The sequence below is a fragment of the Nyctereutes procyonoides genome, unplaced genomic scaffold, assembly GCF_905146905.1.
Source record: "Nyctereutes procyonoides isolate TBG_1078 unplaced genomic scaffold, NYPRO_anot_genome, whole genome shotgun sequence".
Classification (NCBI taxonomy): domain Eukaryota; kingdom Metazoa; phylum Chordata; class Mammalia; order Carnivora; family Canidae; genus Nyctereutes; species Nyctereutes procyonoides.
In genome coordinates this window covers 53,685,197-53,704,135 of record NW_026575140.1, presented here as the reverse complement: position 1 = coordinate 53,704,135, position 18,939 = coordinate 53,685,197, and the positions used below count along the sequence as shown (strand labels likewise).

Here is an 18,939-nt window from a genome sequence, read left to right as displayed (position 1 = left end):
CAATGTCTGTGAACAGAGAAGGTAGTAGCTCACCCTTCATGGTGTTTCCACTTCCCAGATACAGTAGACAAGAAATAGCTTCAGCAGCACAGATAATGGTAAGGTGAGGTAAAATAATTCAGATGTGATGAGATTTAAGTATCTTTACCCTTGTTTTCAATGTAATTTAACTAGTAAGGTTATTGAACTTACTGTTTAAATAATGACTGTGTTTAGAAATCCATCTTGCAGAACTACCTCAGTTGTAACAATCAGCTCTCAAGAGGCAGCTCCAGTAAACCACCAGCTGCAGCCTTCTTCCGTGAGACCTTAGCCACCATCATGGCACGCCATGTTATCTTCATGGCCTGGCCGCATCCATCATGGCCTGGCCACATCACATTCATGCGCTGCAGTGGTTGCAAGCAGACTTCACATTGCATGGCTGGCTCATGTCTGAACACTGTTTTGTCTACCTTCCAGAGTTTCTTGCTCATGGCAAGACATGCCTCTTCACTTATTTGTAAGCCGAGTCCAGTGACTGATCAGATTATCAGTTTTGCTCATTCACTCCAATTCTTACGCCACTACCTCTCTGCTCATATCAACAACTGGCATTTATCAAACATTCACCAAGTATATGTCAGGCACCAACCTGAAACTGGAATTTTACACATATTTAAATTATTTAATCCTTTATAGCCCCATGAAATAAGGCCTTGCATTATCGTTCTATTATTGATAAGAAAATCAAGGAAGAGAGAAGTTAAATAAGCTACCGTAGGCCACACAGTAAGTGATGGAGTTTGGCCCCAGACAGTCTGACTTCAGAGTCTGTGCTCTTAATTGTGAGGTTATACTGCCACCCTGGCCAGAAAATACTTTGAAAACTGAAATAAATGTTTGCTATTAGTACTGTTATTATTAGTGGTGCCATTTGAGTATTCTGGAGGAGTTGTTTTCTAGGATCCTATTATAAGGATTCTTAGTTTAAAAAAAGTACCTTGGGTAGCCCGGGTGGCTCAGCGGTTTAGCGCCACTGCCTTCAGCCCAGGGCATGATCTTGGAGACCTGGGATCGAGTCCCATGTCAGGCTCCCTGCATGGAGCCTGCTTCTCCCTCTGCCTGTGTCTCTGCCTCTCTCCCTCTCTCTCTCTCTCTCTCTCTGTGTCTCTCATGAATGAATAAATAATCTTTAAAAAATAAATAAATAATTTAAATTTTTTTTAAAGTAACTTAAATAATGAATCAAAACATAATCAAGGAAAAGGAGATGAGCTGTTTGCACTGCCTGGGCCTCTCTCTCTTATTCTGGGCCCCTAAGCCAGAGGATTTTCCCCTTCTCTCTTGTTGAAGCACAGAGAATTATTTAAGAGTCAGACTGCCATCAGACGGAACCAGAATGATACTGGCCCCTCACTGCAGCTAGACACAATGCTTCTGCATCTTGTGAATTTCCCAGTGGCCTCTTGGTCCCATCCATCCTCCACACTAGGGATGGATGAAGCAGTGATCTCTAACCTAACCTATCTAGAAGCAACAAGGAACCAGGGAGTCACCCAGAGCCCCAGGGTAGCAGGATAAATGCCCCAAGAGTCCACACAGCAGAGCTCATACCCTTGACTTTGAAAAAATGCTGAATTCCCTTCCTGGGAACCTCCTGCCTCTTGATTTGGTCACAGTCCAAACAACTTTATTTGGCTTCTTAGCCTAAAACATATTATTTTTCTAAAGATTTTTATTTATTTGAGACACAGAGGAGAGAGCATAAGCAGGGAGGAAGGTCAGAGGGAGATGGAGAAACAGACTCTCCACTGAGCAAGGAGCCCGAATCGGGCGGGGCTTGATCCCCATACCCTGGGATCATGACCTGAGCCGAATGCAGACATTTAACCAACTGAGCCACTTGGGTGCCCCTAAAACATTTTAGAAACAACAAAATGGCAGAGAAAAGATGCCAATGACACTTAGAAAAGTGGTAGCAAGAAACCTGATATCCAAAAGGACACGGAGAATTTCAAAAAGGAGATACAAGAACTCCTAGCGTAACTACTCTGGCCTTGAACAAGAGGCAGATGCCCCCACCCACATCCTGATCCCAACCCTCTTTTTCAGCCAAGTGTCTTCATTGCTGGTCATGCTCAAGACCCTGCATAATTACGAAAATACTGAATGTATTGTGAAGCAGTCTGCATCAAAGGGCAGGTAGTACACCCAGATAGGTGTGCAAAATGTGCAATTATAACGTGTCTGTAGTGGCACATGGTAGGAATAGCCTAATTATCTATATGATGAAATGTGAAGCATTATTACAAAGAATGAGGACATTCTCTGTGAATGGATTTGGAACTCTGTTCAAAGCTTTGTTGCACAAAAAAAGTGAGATACAGAACAGAGTATATTGTGTGCTCCTAAAAATGTCATATTTAAAAGATATAAAGACAGAACAAGAGGCACCTGGATGGCTTAGTTGGTTGAGTGTCCGACTCTTGATCTTGGCTCAGGTCTTGATCTCATGGTCATGAGTTCAAGCCCCACCTTGGGCTCTGCACTGGGCCTGGGGTCTACTTAAAAGAAAAAAAAAAGAGGGTCACCTGGGTGGCTCAGGGGTTGAGTGTCTGCCTTAGGGTCAGATTGTGATCCTGGGACTACACTGGGCTCCCTGCGTGGAACCTGCTTCTTCCTCTGCCTGTGTCTCGGCCTCTCTCTCCCTATATCTCTCATGAATAAATACATAAATAAATAAATAAATTAATTAATTAATTAATTAATTAATTTTTAAAAGAAAAGAACAAACTGAAGGTTGATGGAGGAGGGTGGAGGATGGACTAGATAAGTGGTGGGCATTAAGGAGGGCATTTGTGATGAGTGCTGGAGATGGTATGTAAGTGATGAGTCACTGAATTCTACTCCTGAAACCAATATTGCACTATGTTAACTAATTAGAACTTAAATACAAATTTGAAGGAAAAACAAAAAAGGGATACATAAAATATGCATATATATATATCACTCACATATCTATGCTTATATATACTTAGAATATCTCCAGAAGTACATACAATAAATTGATAGCAGCAGGTGCCCCAGGCAGGGGGAACTAGATGCTAACAGAGAGCTGGAGAATTATTTAAACTTTTTAAAAATTATGGAATTTTCCCAGCATGCAAGAAAGTACAGAAAAATAATATAACAGATGCCCATGTACCCACCACCCAGGTTTCATAGATGTTAAAATTGTATCATTTTTGCAGTGAATCTTAGCGTTGCAAGTACAGCCAGCACACCACCCCCATCCTCCTTCTTGCCCCTCTTTGAGTACTAAATTTGATGTGTGTCATTCCAAATTAATGCCTTTTCTTAAAAGTTTTTAAATTCCAGTTAACACACAGTGTAATATTAGTCTCAGGTGTACAGTATAGTGATTCAGCATTTCCATACAGCCTTCCGGGTGTTCATCACAAGTGTGCTCCTTAATGCCCATCACTTCTTTCACCCATCCTCCCACCCACGTCCCCTCTGGTGACCATCTGTTTTCTATAGCTAAGAGCCTGTTTCTTGGTTTGCTTATCTCTTTTTTCCCCCTTTGTTCCTTTGTTCTGTTTCTTAAATTCCACATATGAGTAAAATCATATGGTATTTGTCTTTCTCTGATTGGCTTATTTTAGTTAGCATTATACCCTCTAGCTCCATCCACATCATTGTAAAAGTCAAGATTTCACTCTTTTTATGGCTGAGTAATATTCTATTCTATATATATATAGAATATATATATAATCTGCTTTATCCATTCATCAGTTGGTGGCCAAACTGTTTCCTTAGTTTGGCTATTGTAGATAAAGCCGCTATAAACATCAAGATGCACGTATTCCTTTGAATCATTATTTTTGTATCCTTTGGGTAAATTCCTAGTAATGCAATTGCTGAATCTTGGGTAGTTCTATTTTTGAGGATGCTCCATACTGTTTTTCACAGTGGCTGTGCCAGTCTGCATTCCCACCAACAGTGCAGGGAGATTTCTTTTTCTTCACATCCTCGCCAACACAAGGATGTTGTTGTTTCTTGTGTTGTTGATTTTTGTCATTTTGACGGGTGTGAGGTGATATCTCATTATGGTTTTGATTTATATTTCCCTGATGATCAGTGATGTTGAGCAAAATGGATGAAAGACCTAAATGTGAGACCTGAAACCGTAAAAACCCTAGAGGAGAGCACAGATAGTGACCTCTTTGACATCAGCCAAAGCAACTTCTTTCTAGATATGTCTCCTGTGGCAAGGGAAACAAAAGCAAAAATAAACTCTTGGGACTTCATCAAAATAAAAAGCTTCTGCACAGAGAAGGAAACAACAAAACTAAAAGGCAACATATGGAATGAGAGAAAGTATTTGCAAATGATGTATCTGATAAAGGGTTAGTATCCAAAATATATAAAGAACTTATATAATTCAACACCCCAAAAAACAAATAATCCAATTTAAAAAATGGGCAGAAGACATGAATAGACATTTTTCCAAAGAAGACATTCAGATGGCCAACAGACACATGAAAAGATGCAAATTTACTGTTAGTACATATATGTACTCATAAAAATATACAATGTTGTGTTGTAGTTCTATTTTAAATATATATCATACTGTAACTTCCTTTAGCAACTTAATTTTTTAATCATTGTCTATTTTAGTACATGTAGATCTATTTTTTTCAAAGATTTTATTTATTTATTCATGAGAGACAGAGACACAGGCAGAGGGAGAAGTAGGCTCCCAATGGGGAGCCTGATGCAGGACTCGATCCTAGGATCCCAGGATCACAACCTGAGCTGAAGGCAGACACTCAACCACTGAGCCACCCAGGTGTCCCCGCATGTAAATCTATTTCATTGGTTTTCACTACTGCACAGATTTCCATTGTGTGAATAAATCACAGCCTATTTATCCATTTTCCCACTAAAGATAGCAGATTTTTTTTGACACTTTACCTTTTTAAAAAGCACTATTGAGTTATAGTTGACATACCTCACATGGCATATATTAAAGTATACAATTTGATAAGTTTTGAAATATTTACACACCCATGATGCCATCACTACAGTTGAAATAATGAGCATATCCATCACCTCTGAAAGTTCCTCCCCCCTTACCCTTCCACCCTGCCTGTGCCCAACCACTGACCTGTTTCTGTCACAAAAGATTAATTTGCATTTTCTCGAATTGTCTATAATGGAATCACAATATGCACTCTTTTTTTTTTTTTTTTTTTTTGGTCTGGCTTTTTTCACTCAGCATGATTTTGAGATTTGCCCATGTTGTTGAGCATATCAACAGTTCATTCTTTTCATTCTCGAATAGCAAGATAAAATATGTAAAATGCTCAGAATGAGTCCTAGCATACAATAAGGGCTTAGTAAACAGAAGCTATTATTATAATAATATCAAATCCCTCTTGAATTTAAGAATCTATAAATACCATGCAATAATTTCGAAGCCCCGACTGCCGAAACAAAGGAACACAAGCAAAACTCTTCTGCTTCGAAAGGCGGCTTTACTTCAACTATACTAAAACAAAAATGTTTTGGTAAGAAAGTCTCCAACTTTCAAATAGGCAGTGACTCAGCCCAGCAGGTCAATTCATGGGGCTTGTGGGGGATATTTTACAGTTCACTCATCTGGCTAGCCCATCAAATGTCTCATTTCTCAAAATGAGACTTTCTTTTATAGAAGGAGGCACCTGCTTGATACTCTCTGCACTGCTCCTGTCTTTCATTTTTTCCAGCTCTGGTATCTCCACCAACTACTTTTCTAAATGCAGATCCAATACTCTCTTAAGAACAAGTGGGGCTTTGGGCACCTGGGTGGCTCAGTGGTTGAGCACCTGCCTTTGGCTCAGGTCAGTGATCCTGGAGTCCTGGGATTGAGTCCCACATCAGGCTCCCCACAGGGAGCCTGCTTCTCCCTCTGCCTGTGTCTCTGCCATTCTCTCTCTCTCTCTCTCGAATAAATAAATAAAATCTTAAAAAAAAAAAAAAAACAAATGGGTTGTGTTCCAAAGCATTCATATGGCTCACCAGTGTAGATAGCATGTGCTTTATGTAATGTTTATACTGTGCCAAATCTTGGGCTAAGGGTCTTACCCCTTTGGTTCATTTCACCCTCCCCATCCAATGAGACAGTGTCAGTAATGCCTTCATCTGCACTCAGCACAAAATCTGACAGTAATGACATGAACATTTTTTTTCCATGCAACAAGAAGTCTTAAGGTAGGCAGTTGCTAATGCTAAATCAATGGCTCAATGGTATCAATGCTATAATATCTATTCTCTTAGCTTCTTCCTCACGGTGGCGGGATGACCACTGCTCTAGCCATCACATCTGCATTCCAAATGGAAAAAAAGAAAAAGATGAAGGGGAGAGGTAGGGCCCAGGTCAGGAAATGACAGCTCTCCAGGATCCCCCAATGGCTTATGTGTGTGTCTTGCTATTTGAAACCTGGCCACCCCAGTTGGAAAGTGACTAAAGAGAAAGAACTTGCAAATGGTGTCCAACACAGATCTGATAGTCTCCATTTTTGCGAGATGAGAAAAATGAGGCTTACCGATGTTCAGTGACTTCCCTGAAAGTCACACAATGAGTTAATAGCCAAGCTATCTTATTTCATCGAGCTACAGCCGCCTTCTGCTTTGATAAGAAGACTGTAGGTCCTGCTTCTGGTTTTCCATAATAGAATGCCAACTTTGCTTCCATTCATCTGATATCTAGAGCACATGGATATCTTTCCCTTTGATAGTAAATAAAATAGGCCCTTCAGGTATTCATCGAGATGTCAGATTTCTATTGACTTCTCTCCAAAAGCTGCCCAGAGCACGGATTTAGAACACCGACACCTCACATTGAGGAAGGCAGGGACCCACGCACATCCCATTCCCCCAGCTCCTGAAACCCCCACAAACCCACTGCATTGCTTTCAATTTCCTTTCCTGAGCTTCAATTTAATGATCCACCTTCAGGCTTTGTTGAGGGTCAGGATGATAAGAAATCATTTTAAGTAACTTTTAGATCTCCTGTGAAACCCATTTGAAGCCCATGCCCATTCTGTACCCTGGTATTTCTTTTGTGAGTATCCATAATACATGCTCTTTAGAATTTCATGCCTGGAAAAATTTTTTCATACCAAATGAGAGGTGGATTTGTTCCAGTAATCCAGGATGACATGGTTGCTGTAATTAAACACAGATTTAGCTCTGAGATTTCAGGTAGGGAATTCATAAAGAGCAGCATGCAATACATTTTTATTTGGTTACTATAATGGTGTCATCCTAGATGATGAGTCCAAATATGTTTCTTTTCCTGTATTGTTTTGGGATCTGTGTTTAGTCTCTTAATTGGTCTGTTTCATGTCCCTCCAAATACTTGAAGCCTATTCTCATTCTTTTAGAAAATACAAGTAATTTTTAAAACTAAAGGAATTTTCAGGGACCTATAGACAGGGTGGTCTAGAAAGGGAAAAAGGAGAAGCTAAGAAATGGACTGAGTCATCAATGGGCTCATATTTGCAGCATCAAAAGAGGAGGTTCAAGATGATGTGCCTCACAATTTGGAATTCTCTTACCATCCACCTGTGATTTAAATTATTAGTTTAACAAATATTTGAGTGCTTAATTACACTAATTAGATAGGAGCTCAGGCATCTGAATCTTTGTGTAATACAGATCTCCATAAACTATTCATTAAAAGTTTAAGGTTGGACAGGACCAGAATAGATCTGATTAGACTGTCAACCTCAGAGGAGCATCATCACACTTACATCATTACAGATAGGCAGCTCTTGTCCACCTGCCTCACTGTCTTTCAAAAAGGAGATGAAACAAAATGAAATCATGAAAAATTCGTCACCTCATGGGCAGAGCACTCTGCTCAGGATGAGTGAGAGTAGTTTCAGAGTATTAAAAAAATGGAATACTGCATACATTTCAGACAATGGAGAAACCATCCCATAAATTTTGGTACCTCCAAATTATGGAACACAATGCAGCAATTAAAATCATATTTTAGGAGAATATGTTATTATATAATGATATTTACAAAACTTGGAATGAATCATTCTTCAACCTTTTGGTTAAGATCAAGTGTACAATACTTGGATTGAAAACATATATATGAGCATAATATGCAATATAACTCTGATTTTGTAAAGGGAAAATTGAACAGAGTGAATAGACTAGGTTGAAATGCACCAAAATATTGAAACTAATAGCTCCTGTGAGGTGATTGAATCCCAGATAATTTTCATTTTCATCATTATGATTTTCTGTGTTTATTAATCTTCAGATAATGAATATGTGTTCTTTTTACAATCATACAGAGGACATTCTATTTGGAAAGAATAAAAGCAAAGCCCTTCCAATATAATGGAAATGTCTTAACACATGAGAAACTAGATAATGTGGATGGGAAATATTTCCAAGAAAAGGAACATCACTACAAAGTCAGACATGATTAATTACTAATGATCTCTGTCAAAAGTGTGGTCAGGCAGTGAGTTCTCCAAACTGAGGATTTTTCAAGGGCAGAAGCCGTGTTGTGAAAATGTTCAAGTGGTTCGCAGTACCAGCTACCCCAGGTGGCCCAGGTTAGAGTCCTGGCTTGACCATTCAGTAGCTGTAAGACCCGGGATAGAGCCCTGGATTTTCTCTAAGCCTCAGTTTTCTCATTTGTTATAAGATTTTTAATACATGGTAGGGCTGCTCAGTGATACATGCATATCACCGACTCCGTAGAGAACCAGGTCTTTAGTAATGCACCACAAGTGAATGGACACCCTGCTCTGAGTTCAAAGACCTGATGAATCTATAGGCTGGGAATGGCCAGGGTAGCCTTAGACAGTGACTGCAGTGTGAAGGCATCTAAAGGCTCTCTCCCTGAGTGATACAAAAGAAGCACTAGAATCAGGATCTACAGACCTGGATCCTAATTCCCACAAGGCTGGCAACCTACTTTAGTGTCAGTGTCTGTTTTCTTAGTTACAAAATCCTGATAATATATCTCTCTTTGCCATTCATGGGTTTTGTTATAAAGTTCATTCATTTGTTAATAAGTATCTTTCAGACACCCTACTGTGTGCTAGGTAATGTTCTAGTACATTTCTCTGGAGTTCCAGAAGAAGATTCCTGTCCTCTCCTCGTGGAATTTATAGTGTGGAGGGGGTAACATAATACATAAGATGAATACATAGCATTTTAAGTGAAATTTTAAAATGAAGCAGGCACAGGGAGTGGAGGTTAATTTTAGCCCTTGTGTAGGGCAGGGCTCATTGAGAAATGGCATTTGAGCAAATAAATGCCTGATGGAAGTGAGAGAATAAGCTGTGCTGGCCTTTGGGAGAAAGGATTGCAGGCAGAGGCGTCAGCCAGAGCGAAGGCCCCGTGGCAGCGAGTGTATGAGAGCAGGACTGCTCGAGCAGAGAATGGACAGGGGTGCATCGGAGAGAAAAACAGAGACGCAAGATTTGGGGACATGAGCAGACTGGCTCTTGCCCCAGGTGAAATACAATGCCCCAGGTGAGTTTTAAGCAGGAGACTGAGGTATGAGCTGATTTACATCTTACTATTGTACTCCTGTCTGCTGTTTTGAGAATATTATAGAGTAAAGGGATCCAGGGCGAAAGCAAGGAGGTCATTTGGGAGGATGTTGTACCTAGCAGGTGGGGGCCAACGGGCAAAGGGTGGTCACGGTGGGGACAGTGAAACAAGAACAGATGGGAACCCACTTTGAAACTGAAATTGCTCTTTGAGTGTATGATGGTGCTGAAATATTGCAGAAGGAGTGATATGAATAAAAGCAGAGGGCCACTAGTGCAGGACATGGCCACAGGCTGAGGGCCAGGCCAGTCCATACGGGGAACTTCAGTAAGTTGGAGCCGATGGGGGTGCCTGGGTGGCTCAATCAGTTAAACGTCCAGCTCTTTTTTTTTTTTTTAAGGTTTTATTTATTTATTCATGAGAGACAGAGAGAGGCAAGAGACACGCAGAGACACAGGCAGAGGGAGAAGCAGGCCCCATGCAGAGAGCCCAACGTGGGACTCGATCCCGGGTCTCCAGGATCAGGCCCTGGGCTGAAGGTGGCACTAAACTGCTGAGCCACCCGGGCTGCCCAGCGTCCAGCTCTTGATCTTGGCTCAGGTCGTGATCTCAGAGTCCTGAGATCGAGTCCTACATCAGGCTCTACACTCACCAGGGAGTCTGCTTGAGATTCTCTTTCTCCCTCTCTTTCCACCTCTCCCCCAACTCATGCTTGTGCTTACTCACTTCCTCTAAATAATAAATAACTAAATATGTTTTTTAAAAGATGGAGCGGGTGAACTCTGGGCCAGGAATGGGCTTGACTCTCAGGCCTTGTTTACAACAATGCAGGACCCAGAAGTGCAGGGGGAGAATCATGATCCTTTACACTTCTCATGTGTTGAGTGCCTTCACCAGCATGTTTGCTAAAACTGAAATCCACTTCTGTTTCTCCAGTTCTGTCTGTTAACGATCACTGAACCCCCATTTCATCCGAGATGTAACTTGGGGCAGAGCTTGGCCACCTATAGGGATAAAAATTTGGATGTCTTTCCTGAAAGGGTCTTCCCTCCCTGGAGGACTCCACATGATCCTTTCGGGATGATCCACCACATTCCAAGCCCACTTCTTGCTAACTGACATGCTTTTCTCCTCAGTAATCCTTTAGAAGCATAAAGAGCTTAATCAACCCAAATTATAGGGGTCTGCTTCATTCCAGGGGTTGATTTGAATATCACTGCTTTGGGGGAGGGGGAAAAGAAAACAAGTCTCCCTAAGAAGAGAATTTCCTCCTAGAAGGACTGTTCTCAAAAACATGTCCTTGGCAGCCCATTAATTATATTTCATTTTGACAGATCTCATATATAGTTGTTATATCTTTAGGGGGGAAAAGGTGTTGGGTGATTAATTGGTTGATAGTGTATGTTAATTGATGCTAATTAAATTTAAATCTAATTCATATTTGAAACACTTAATTTAACTCAGGACCAGAAAATTAGAATATTCAAGCTTCTTGAAGGAACTTGTCTTCCTATCTGTCACCTCCAAATGTCTATTGACACTTTCTCCTTGTTTACAAACTTGTTTTTCAAAAGAAGGAATCAGATGGTTCTTAGAGCTTCCAGCTGTAATAAGAAGTGTCGGTTCTTCTTTTTTTTTTTAAGATTTATTTATTTATTTATTCATGATAGACATAGAGAGAGAGAGAGAGGCAGAGACACAGGAGGAGGGAGAAGCAGGCTCCATGCTGGAAGTCCGACGTGGGACTCAATCCCGGGACTCCAGGATCGCGCCCTGGGCCAAAAGCAGGCTCTAAACCACTGAGCCACCCAGGGATCCCCGAAGTGTCGGTTCTTGCAAGCCATATTTAATTGCTTTATTGGGGGAAAAAAAGTACATATATCTCCACTCCATTACTCAAGGTTGTCCTAAACAAGTCCTGTCAGGCTGGACAGCAGTGCTGTTTGAAGAAAAAATTCTAGAAGACAGTCTGTAGCTAAGTCTCCAGAAAGGCACCAAGATGCTCTGCTAGGAGCCTGATAACCCAAAGGCAGTGGAGGAGCCCTTTGCAATGCTGGAAAGCTTCTGGGAAATTCTCTGGGGTGGCTATTCCCATTCCCCGTCAGGGAGGTGAATTCTCCGGGAACTCTGCTGGCAAACTGTCCAGTAGCCCCCAGGTCTTATCCCCAAGGCATGGAAAGGGCCTCCACCCACCCTGCTATGGGAGCCACAGCTTCTGTGCCCCCATGTTGCCTTAGCTAGAGAAGCCGGCTCTAGCCAGGACACATGTGTGCGTAGATTTCCCTGAGGGTAGAGTACCAGGTAGAGACTGTGAAGGTTTCCTCTGTTTCTACTCTATAAGCAAACCTGGGGACCACAGCAAGTAAGGTAAGTGGAGTGTGGGCTCTGTAATATATATGCTCTGGACCTGTGTCCTGGCTTCACCTTAGAAAAGTACCTTGTACTTTTGGGCATCAAGTGTCCTCATCTGTAAAATGGGATGATACTACTAATCTTGTGCTGACATCGCAAGGATTAAATGAGATCATACGCATTTGTAAATGAGATCGTACCTGACACAGGGCACACAGCCAGGTGTTGAACGCCTGGGTGATGCAGTCGCCCTTACTACCAGGTGATTCCAGGTGATTCCCAGCTTCACCTCTGGTCCCATAGAATGGTCTGGATCTGGTAGTGACTGCTGCTGTCTGCAGGCAAGTGCATGCTGTGTCATTGTCAACCTGCCCTTGACACCTGTTCTGTCTCAGTGCTGACATCTGAGGTTGGGACCTCCCTCCCTCACTAACTGACTCATCTCTTCAGCTGTCCTGGAAAAGCCTCTAGAGAAGAAGGCTGGAAGAAATTATGGCCCCCCAGGCAACAAGAAGCTTATCTATTTCATTGATGACATGAACATGCCCGAGGTGGATGCCTATGGGACCGTGCAGCCCCACACCATCATCAGGCAGCATTTGGACTATGGCCACTGGTAAGAACACCCATGCAAAAGGACTGGGGCCCATGGGGCGGTGGGGGGAGGCTTAAGGCAGTGCCGAATGCTGTTCCCCTGGATGCACAGACCACAGCTGAGTGCTGGTGCCAAATGAGAATCCCCATGGCAAACCTCATTCCTCACGAAATTCTATTTCTGGCGTGCTCTTTTAGACAGGGGTGTTAATGCCTACATAGGAAGTGTGGTCGAGGAAGATCCTGAGCACTTCCCCCCCCAAAAAAAAAATGCCTACTTTCTTTTTCAACATTCATCTCAAAAGTTGCATTCTCCAAACCCCCAAAGCAGAGCTAACCACTCCTGCCCCCAAAGCAGAGCTAACCACTCCTGTCCCCCCCACTGTGGTCCTGTAGCTCTGAACATGTACGCAGGTGCTAACAGCTCACACCCTGTGTAGTGCACATGTGCCTACATGCCTTCACAGCCTTTGTCTCTTTCAGAACAACTCACAGGGTCTGGGGTGTCTCACGCTCTTCATTTCTCCCCTACCCCTTAGTCCATCCTTATGGCTTCTTTATCCTACGCTACTTCCGTAGATATTGGATCCCTCAGGACTTTGGCCCAGGCTCTTGTCCTTTTTCATTCTCTACCAATGGATCTAGACCTTTTTTTTTTTAAACTACCCAAACACGTGAATGATAGGACACATCCGTCCTCACTTTGACAAGGCACTCACCTGCCTGGGCCCTCACCCACCTCTCACCATGGTTTCTGACTGTTCCAGGTATGATCGGAATAAGCTGTCCCTGAAGGAGATCAGGAATGTGCAGTATGTCTCCTGTATGAACCCCACTGCAGGCAGCTTCACCATCAACCCACGGCTTCAGGTATGGGAGGAACCATGGTACCCAAATCTTAAATAAATTCTACCTCGCCAGAGCTGATATCACTCAATGATAAGTAATAACTGTCCCTTCCCCCATCCAGCCTCTTAAAGTGGCAAATCATACAGGATGCTGATTTGCATTTCTAGAGAGACAAGGACCCTCCTAGACCTGTGAAGGTTTTTGAGCCGGAAGGGGCCATGGAGCCCACCTGATTTAGCCCATTCTTCAGAGTAGAAAACCTTCAGTGAGATGAAATGACTCTCCTGCGGTCATATGGATCTTAAGTATCAAATACTGGTTGGGACTCAGATGCTCTGAGTTCCAGCTCCGTTCTCTTCCTACTACCTATTGGCATCTTCAACGGAAGGCCCAAAGCCCGTCACTCCCCCAATCATTTAGGTTCAACCTTTGTTTTGGTTCAGTGTGAGGAGTGTGACCAGAATATAGAACCCCAAGCCCTTATAAGAATTATGTGCGGGGATCCCTGGGTGGCGCAGCGGTTTAGCGCCTGCCTTTGGCCCAGGGCGTGATCCTGGAGACCCGGGATCGAATCCCACGTCAGGCTCCTGGTGCATGGAGCCTGCTTCTCCCTCTGCCTGTGTCTCTGCCTCTCTCTCTCTATCTGTGTGACTGTCATAAATAAATAAAAATTAAAAAAAAAAAGAATTATTTGCTGTTTTACCCAAATGCCCAAAAGTCGATTCTGACTCTAACTCACATGCCTGTTCCCTTGCGCAGCGCCACTTCAGTATACTTGCCCTCTCCTTCCCGGGACCAGATGCCCTGGCATCCATCTACGGCACCATCCTGACTCAGCATCTAATGCTTGGGCGCTTCCCAGTGACCCTGCAGAAATCTAGCCCCCAGCTCATCAGCCTGGCCCTGACCTTCCACCAGAAAATCGCCACCACATTCCTACCCACAGCAATCAAATTCCACTATGTTTTCAACCTCAGAGACTTTGCCAACATTTTCCAGGTGAGTCCATCTGCTCCAAGATGCCCCAGAAGGCTTAGTGATGATCCAGTCCCTTCCATTCTTAGTAAAACAATAGTCAACACCAAACCCTCAGGCAAAGGCACAGTTCACCTGGATCCGTGAGCATCATAAACAGGTAAACAGGATGCCATGGGATCCAAGAGGAAGGACATTGGCCAGGTAGAGTTCTGTTTGCCATTGACATCATTTCCCAGGGTGTGTTTCGGAGTTGGTTCATTTGGGTCGGAGAAGGCTCAACATCTTGAACAAAATGTTATATAATGACTCCAGCATGCATAGGAAGGGAGGCCAAGAGAAAACTACTTTGCAGGCCCTGGCTTTATATCCCATTGTTCTTGGGATCAAAAAGAATGTCCTCTGAATCTTGCAGGATAGATCCACTTCCAGAAAAAAGCCATGTCATAATACTCTTAAGGTACTATCTGCCAGCCCCTGGGAAGCCTTTGTTTTAAAATTCCAGGTTCCTTTCCAGGTCACAGCCATTCAAGATGCTTCCAGCTGCTCTTCTGAATAGTGATGGGGGGTGAGGCGTGACCTTCCATTGGGAGTATTTGTAATTCATTTCCCAGGGCACTACATGTGCAGGTAGGATTCTGGGGAAGCTCAGATTAGCAAAGGTCCAGAACCGGAGGGCATAGAGTCTGCATGGTCCAACCAGGACTTTGGGTTGTAAAACGCAGAAATCTCCTAAACATGAGTTCAGAGAGCTAGCAACCGTGCTCCAGAATGGCTGATCCTAAAGGTAGAGACACTGAGCCCCACATGAGGGAAGGTCTTTGAGAACACCCCTAAACTGGCTCAGGAAAGCCCTCCCAGTCATGTACCTCATAAACATTAACTACTCAAAATGAGGGGACACAGGACCCCCCAGGGATTCTATAGATTTTCCTGAGAGCATACAGCTAGCAGGTGAAGAATGGGAACAAGAATCTGGGTCTTTGGGTTCATGGCCAGGCCCTCTATCTTCCACACCATTCTGTCCCTCTCATCTGCACTTTTGAGGAGGAGAACAAGCATAAGATAGTTAAGGTAGCAAAAAGACTCCCTGCAAGCCTGTGAAGCCTGCAGATTGTAGATGTGAGGCCAGGACGATAACAAAGCTTGTGCATGCCCACTCTCATTTCTCATCTGTTAAATATTAATTGAGAAAGACCTTTTTATCACACAGCCCCTCCCTTAAATCTCACTGCAGCTTGGTGAGGTGGGGGTGTCACCATCTACATTTCCCAAATGCAGAAAAGGGAGTTAACATCATTGGATCAAATCCACATTGCTCATAGGGCAGAAGCTGAAGTGGGGAGGGCATTAAGTCTCTTTTACCAGAAGCATCCAGCTCCTACCTGGACAGACACCTTGTCACCTGCACCCTCTGAGATGTATACTCATGTCAACCCTTTGGGATGCACATTATTATCCAGATTTAAGGTAGGCTCAGGGAAGTCACCAGCTGGATGACAGCATGAATGGTCATGAAGACAGAAAGGTATAGACAATGTCTATACCAATCAGTAGCAAGCATCCAGCTCAGTGGGAATGGAGAGTCAGGTGGAGGGGGTCGCTGAGAGGGGAGACTGGAAAGAGTATTTGAGGCCACAGTGGGCCCTCACAAAGTCTGACACTGGTCTGTAACGATAGCTAGCATTTACTGAGCGCAATCCTAGACCTTGCACGTCTAGTAGCTAATAATCCTTGGAATAATTGTGCAGGGTCAAAAACCAATGATTTCCAACTTGGAAATGACAACATTATGCCACAGACACACTGAGTACCTTGAATATGATCACATAAGTGATAAGCAGCAGCACTGACATCCAAAGCTAGAATGTTCCACTCTACCCTGCAGGGAATCGGGCACCAAAGGCTCTCTGAGGAAGGACGGCTCTATTCCAGTCTTGTTTTTGTTTTTAATTTTTTTCATTAAAGTGTAGTTAACATGCCATATTATTTTATTAATTTCAAGTGTAAAACACAGTGATTCAGCTTTTATATACATTACAAAATGCTCACTGTGATATTCTAGCCTTGTTTCAGTGGCGACCCTGCAATGTCAAGGGAGAGCCAGGAAGGGAGGTATTGGCATGGAGGGAGGTCTCTTGTTCACCCTGAGCACCATGTGCCATCCAGGCCTTGCTGCAGCCTGCCAGCTGTCAGCCACCTGCCACAACGGTGGGAAAGTGCATCCCCCACTGGAGCCCCTGCCTCTCTGCAACCACACGGCCCACCACTCTTCTCCAGAGGGAGTTTCAGGCTCACAGCTTGACCATGGCCTCTGCTGCCTGCCTCCCTGCCTACTTGTCTGAAGTCCTGATGGAAGCACTGAGGGGGTAGTTGAATGCCTGCTGGAAGACAGGCATTGCCTAAAGAACAAACTGCTTTCCTCTACCCGGCTTGACTTGAGGATCAGTAATTCAGACCTTCTCCATACATCCCTCACTGTCCTGATCAGGACACAATCTGATAGAGCTCCGAGTAGCAGAATTTATTAACCTCTCCCATCTCCATGTAATTCGTAACCAAGGTGATGCAGAGTTTTTGCTTGACGTGCTCACATCAACTCAGTCCTTAACTGTTGAGCATCCTGAGCATTTGGCTTTCCCAGGGTTACAAACTCCAAGTCATAGCACACCTCACAGTATCAGGGTTCCAAGAAGTCAGGGTTCCTGGATGGTACTTCTTCCTACCCACTGCATCTCGTACATGCCTGACACCTAGGAGAGTGAGAACAACGGAGGCTGAGATATGGGTGTGGATCGGGCCACAGGGACCTAATGGAATTTCTTTTTGAAAAATAAACTTTTATCGAGTGTAACATACATATAGGAAAGCACACAAGTCATAAGCTCACAGCTTGGTTAATTATCACAAAGTCATCACACCTACTTAGCCACGAGAAATAAAATAAGATCTTCAGGTCAAGAAACAGAACATTCCCATATCCCTAAAGCTCTCTCCCTCTCTTTTTTTCCCCTTTCATCTGTTTGTTTGTTTTGTGGGTTTTTTTTTTCCCCCTCCAAGAGGTAAATACTACCTGGATTTCTAACACCCTAAATTCTTTGGGCGTATTTTTGGATGTTATCAGAATGGAATTCTGTTATTCTGTTATTCTGTTATTTTGTAACTTCGTTCAGTATGATGTTTATACTTACATATGCAATCATGTTAAATTGGTTAAATAAATACTGGTGATAATAATTTCTTTCTTTCCAATCCTTTAATCTTATAATTTCTTTTTCTTGTCTTATTGTGCTGGCTATGACTGCCAATGTGAGGTTGAAGAGAAGTCATGAAAGTGGCCTTTTGCTGGGTTCCTAATTTTAGGGGGAAGAGCTTTTAATAGTTGACCATTAAGTGTGATACTTACTTTTTGTGGATGCTCTTTGCCAGATTAAGAAAATTTCTTCCAGTTTATAGTCTCCTAAGAATTTTAACTCTGAATGTATGCTGAAACTTAACAAATGATTTTTCTGTAGCTCTTAAAATAATTATATAATTTTTTCTCATTGTTTCTGGAAATGAGATAAATAAACAGTATTTTTGAATCTTAGATCACCCTTGCATTCCTATGATCAACCTAACTTAATTGCTGCATGTTGAGCCTTTTATATTTTGCTAGATTCCATTTGCTGTTTTTTAAATATACTTTTTGCACCTCAGTTAATAAGATTGTCCTATAATTTTCCTTTCCTCATAGAATGCTTTGGAAAGTGGTCTTTCTTTTCCTACTCTCTGAAAGACTTTGTAAAACATTCTTAAATGTCAGAAGAATTTACTGCTGAAACCATCTGGAGTTTTTTTGTGGAAGAGCTTAAGTTATGAGTTTAATTTCTTTTGTACACATTAGACAATTCAGATTTTCTATTTCTCCATGTCATTTGTGATGTTATTGATGTTCTTAATTTTTAATTTATTGGCATACAATCATTTATAACATCCTGTGATTATCTTTTAGATGCCTGTGTGTCTGACATTATGTCCTCTTATTGGATATTATTTGTGCCCTTTCTGATTTTTTCTTTTTCTCTTTTTATCAGCCTTACTATGGAATTATCAATTGTGCTAATCTTTTCAAAGACACTGAAAAGCATATCAATGTTATAAGATTTTTTTGCTTTATTTGCTGTCTCTATTTGATATCCACTTTCATATTATTAATAATCATTCTCTTCTTTATAATCTCTCTACACTTTTAGGGTTGTGGTTCTCCTTTCTCTAACTTCTTGACATGGCTACTTGTGTCATCAATCATCAGCCTTTCAGCTCTTCTAAAACATTCATTTTAAGGCTATGACTTTATCACTAATTGTGCCCTACACTCTACTATGCTAACTTTTATATGTTGTATTTTTATTATCATTCACTTCACAATATTCCTTAATTCCTCCTATGATTTCTCCTTTAACCCATGGGATATTTGGAAGTATATTGCTCTATTTTTTTAAACTGAGAGATTTTCTAGTTCTCTTTCTCTTATTGATGCTCAGCTTAATTCCACTGTTTTCAGAAAATATACTCAATTATTTTCTTCCTTTGAAATTTGTTGAGATCCATGTTATGTCCCAATATCTGACC

General features: G+C 42.3%; 1 protein-coding gene across 1 annotated transcript in view; it reads left to right on the top strand.

Annotated features, from left to right (window-relative positions):
• Window positions 1-18,939, top strand: part of DNAH9 (dynein axonemal heavy chain 9) — a 325,287-nt gene that overhangs the window by 165,917 nt on the left and 140,431 nt on the right. Inside the window, exons 39-41 of the mRNA XM_055307050.1 lie at window positions 12,358-12,523; window positions 13,269-13,371; window positions 14,110-14,349. Of these exons, the coding sequence (XP_055163025.1) occupies window positions 12,358-12,523; window positions 13,269-13,371; window positions 14,110-14,349 (509 nt within the window). The remainder of the gene's footprint in view (window positions 1-12,357; window positions 12,524-13,268; window positions 13,372-14,109; window positions 14,350-18,939) is intronic.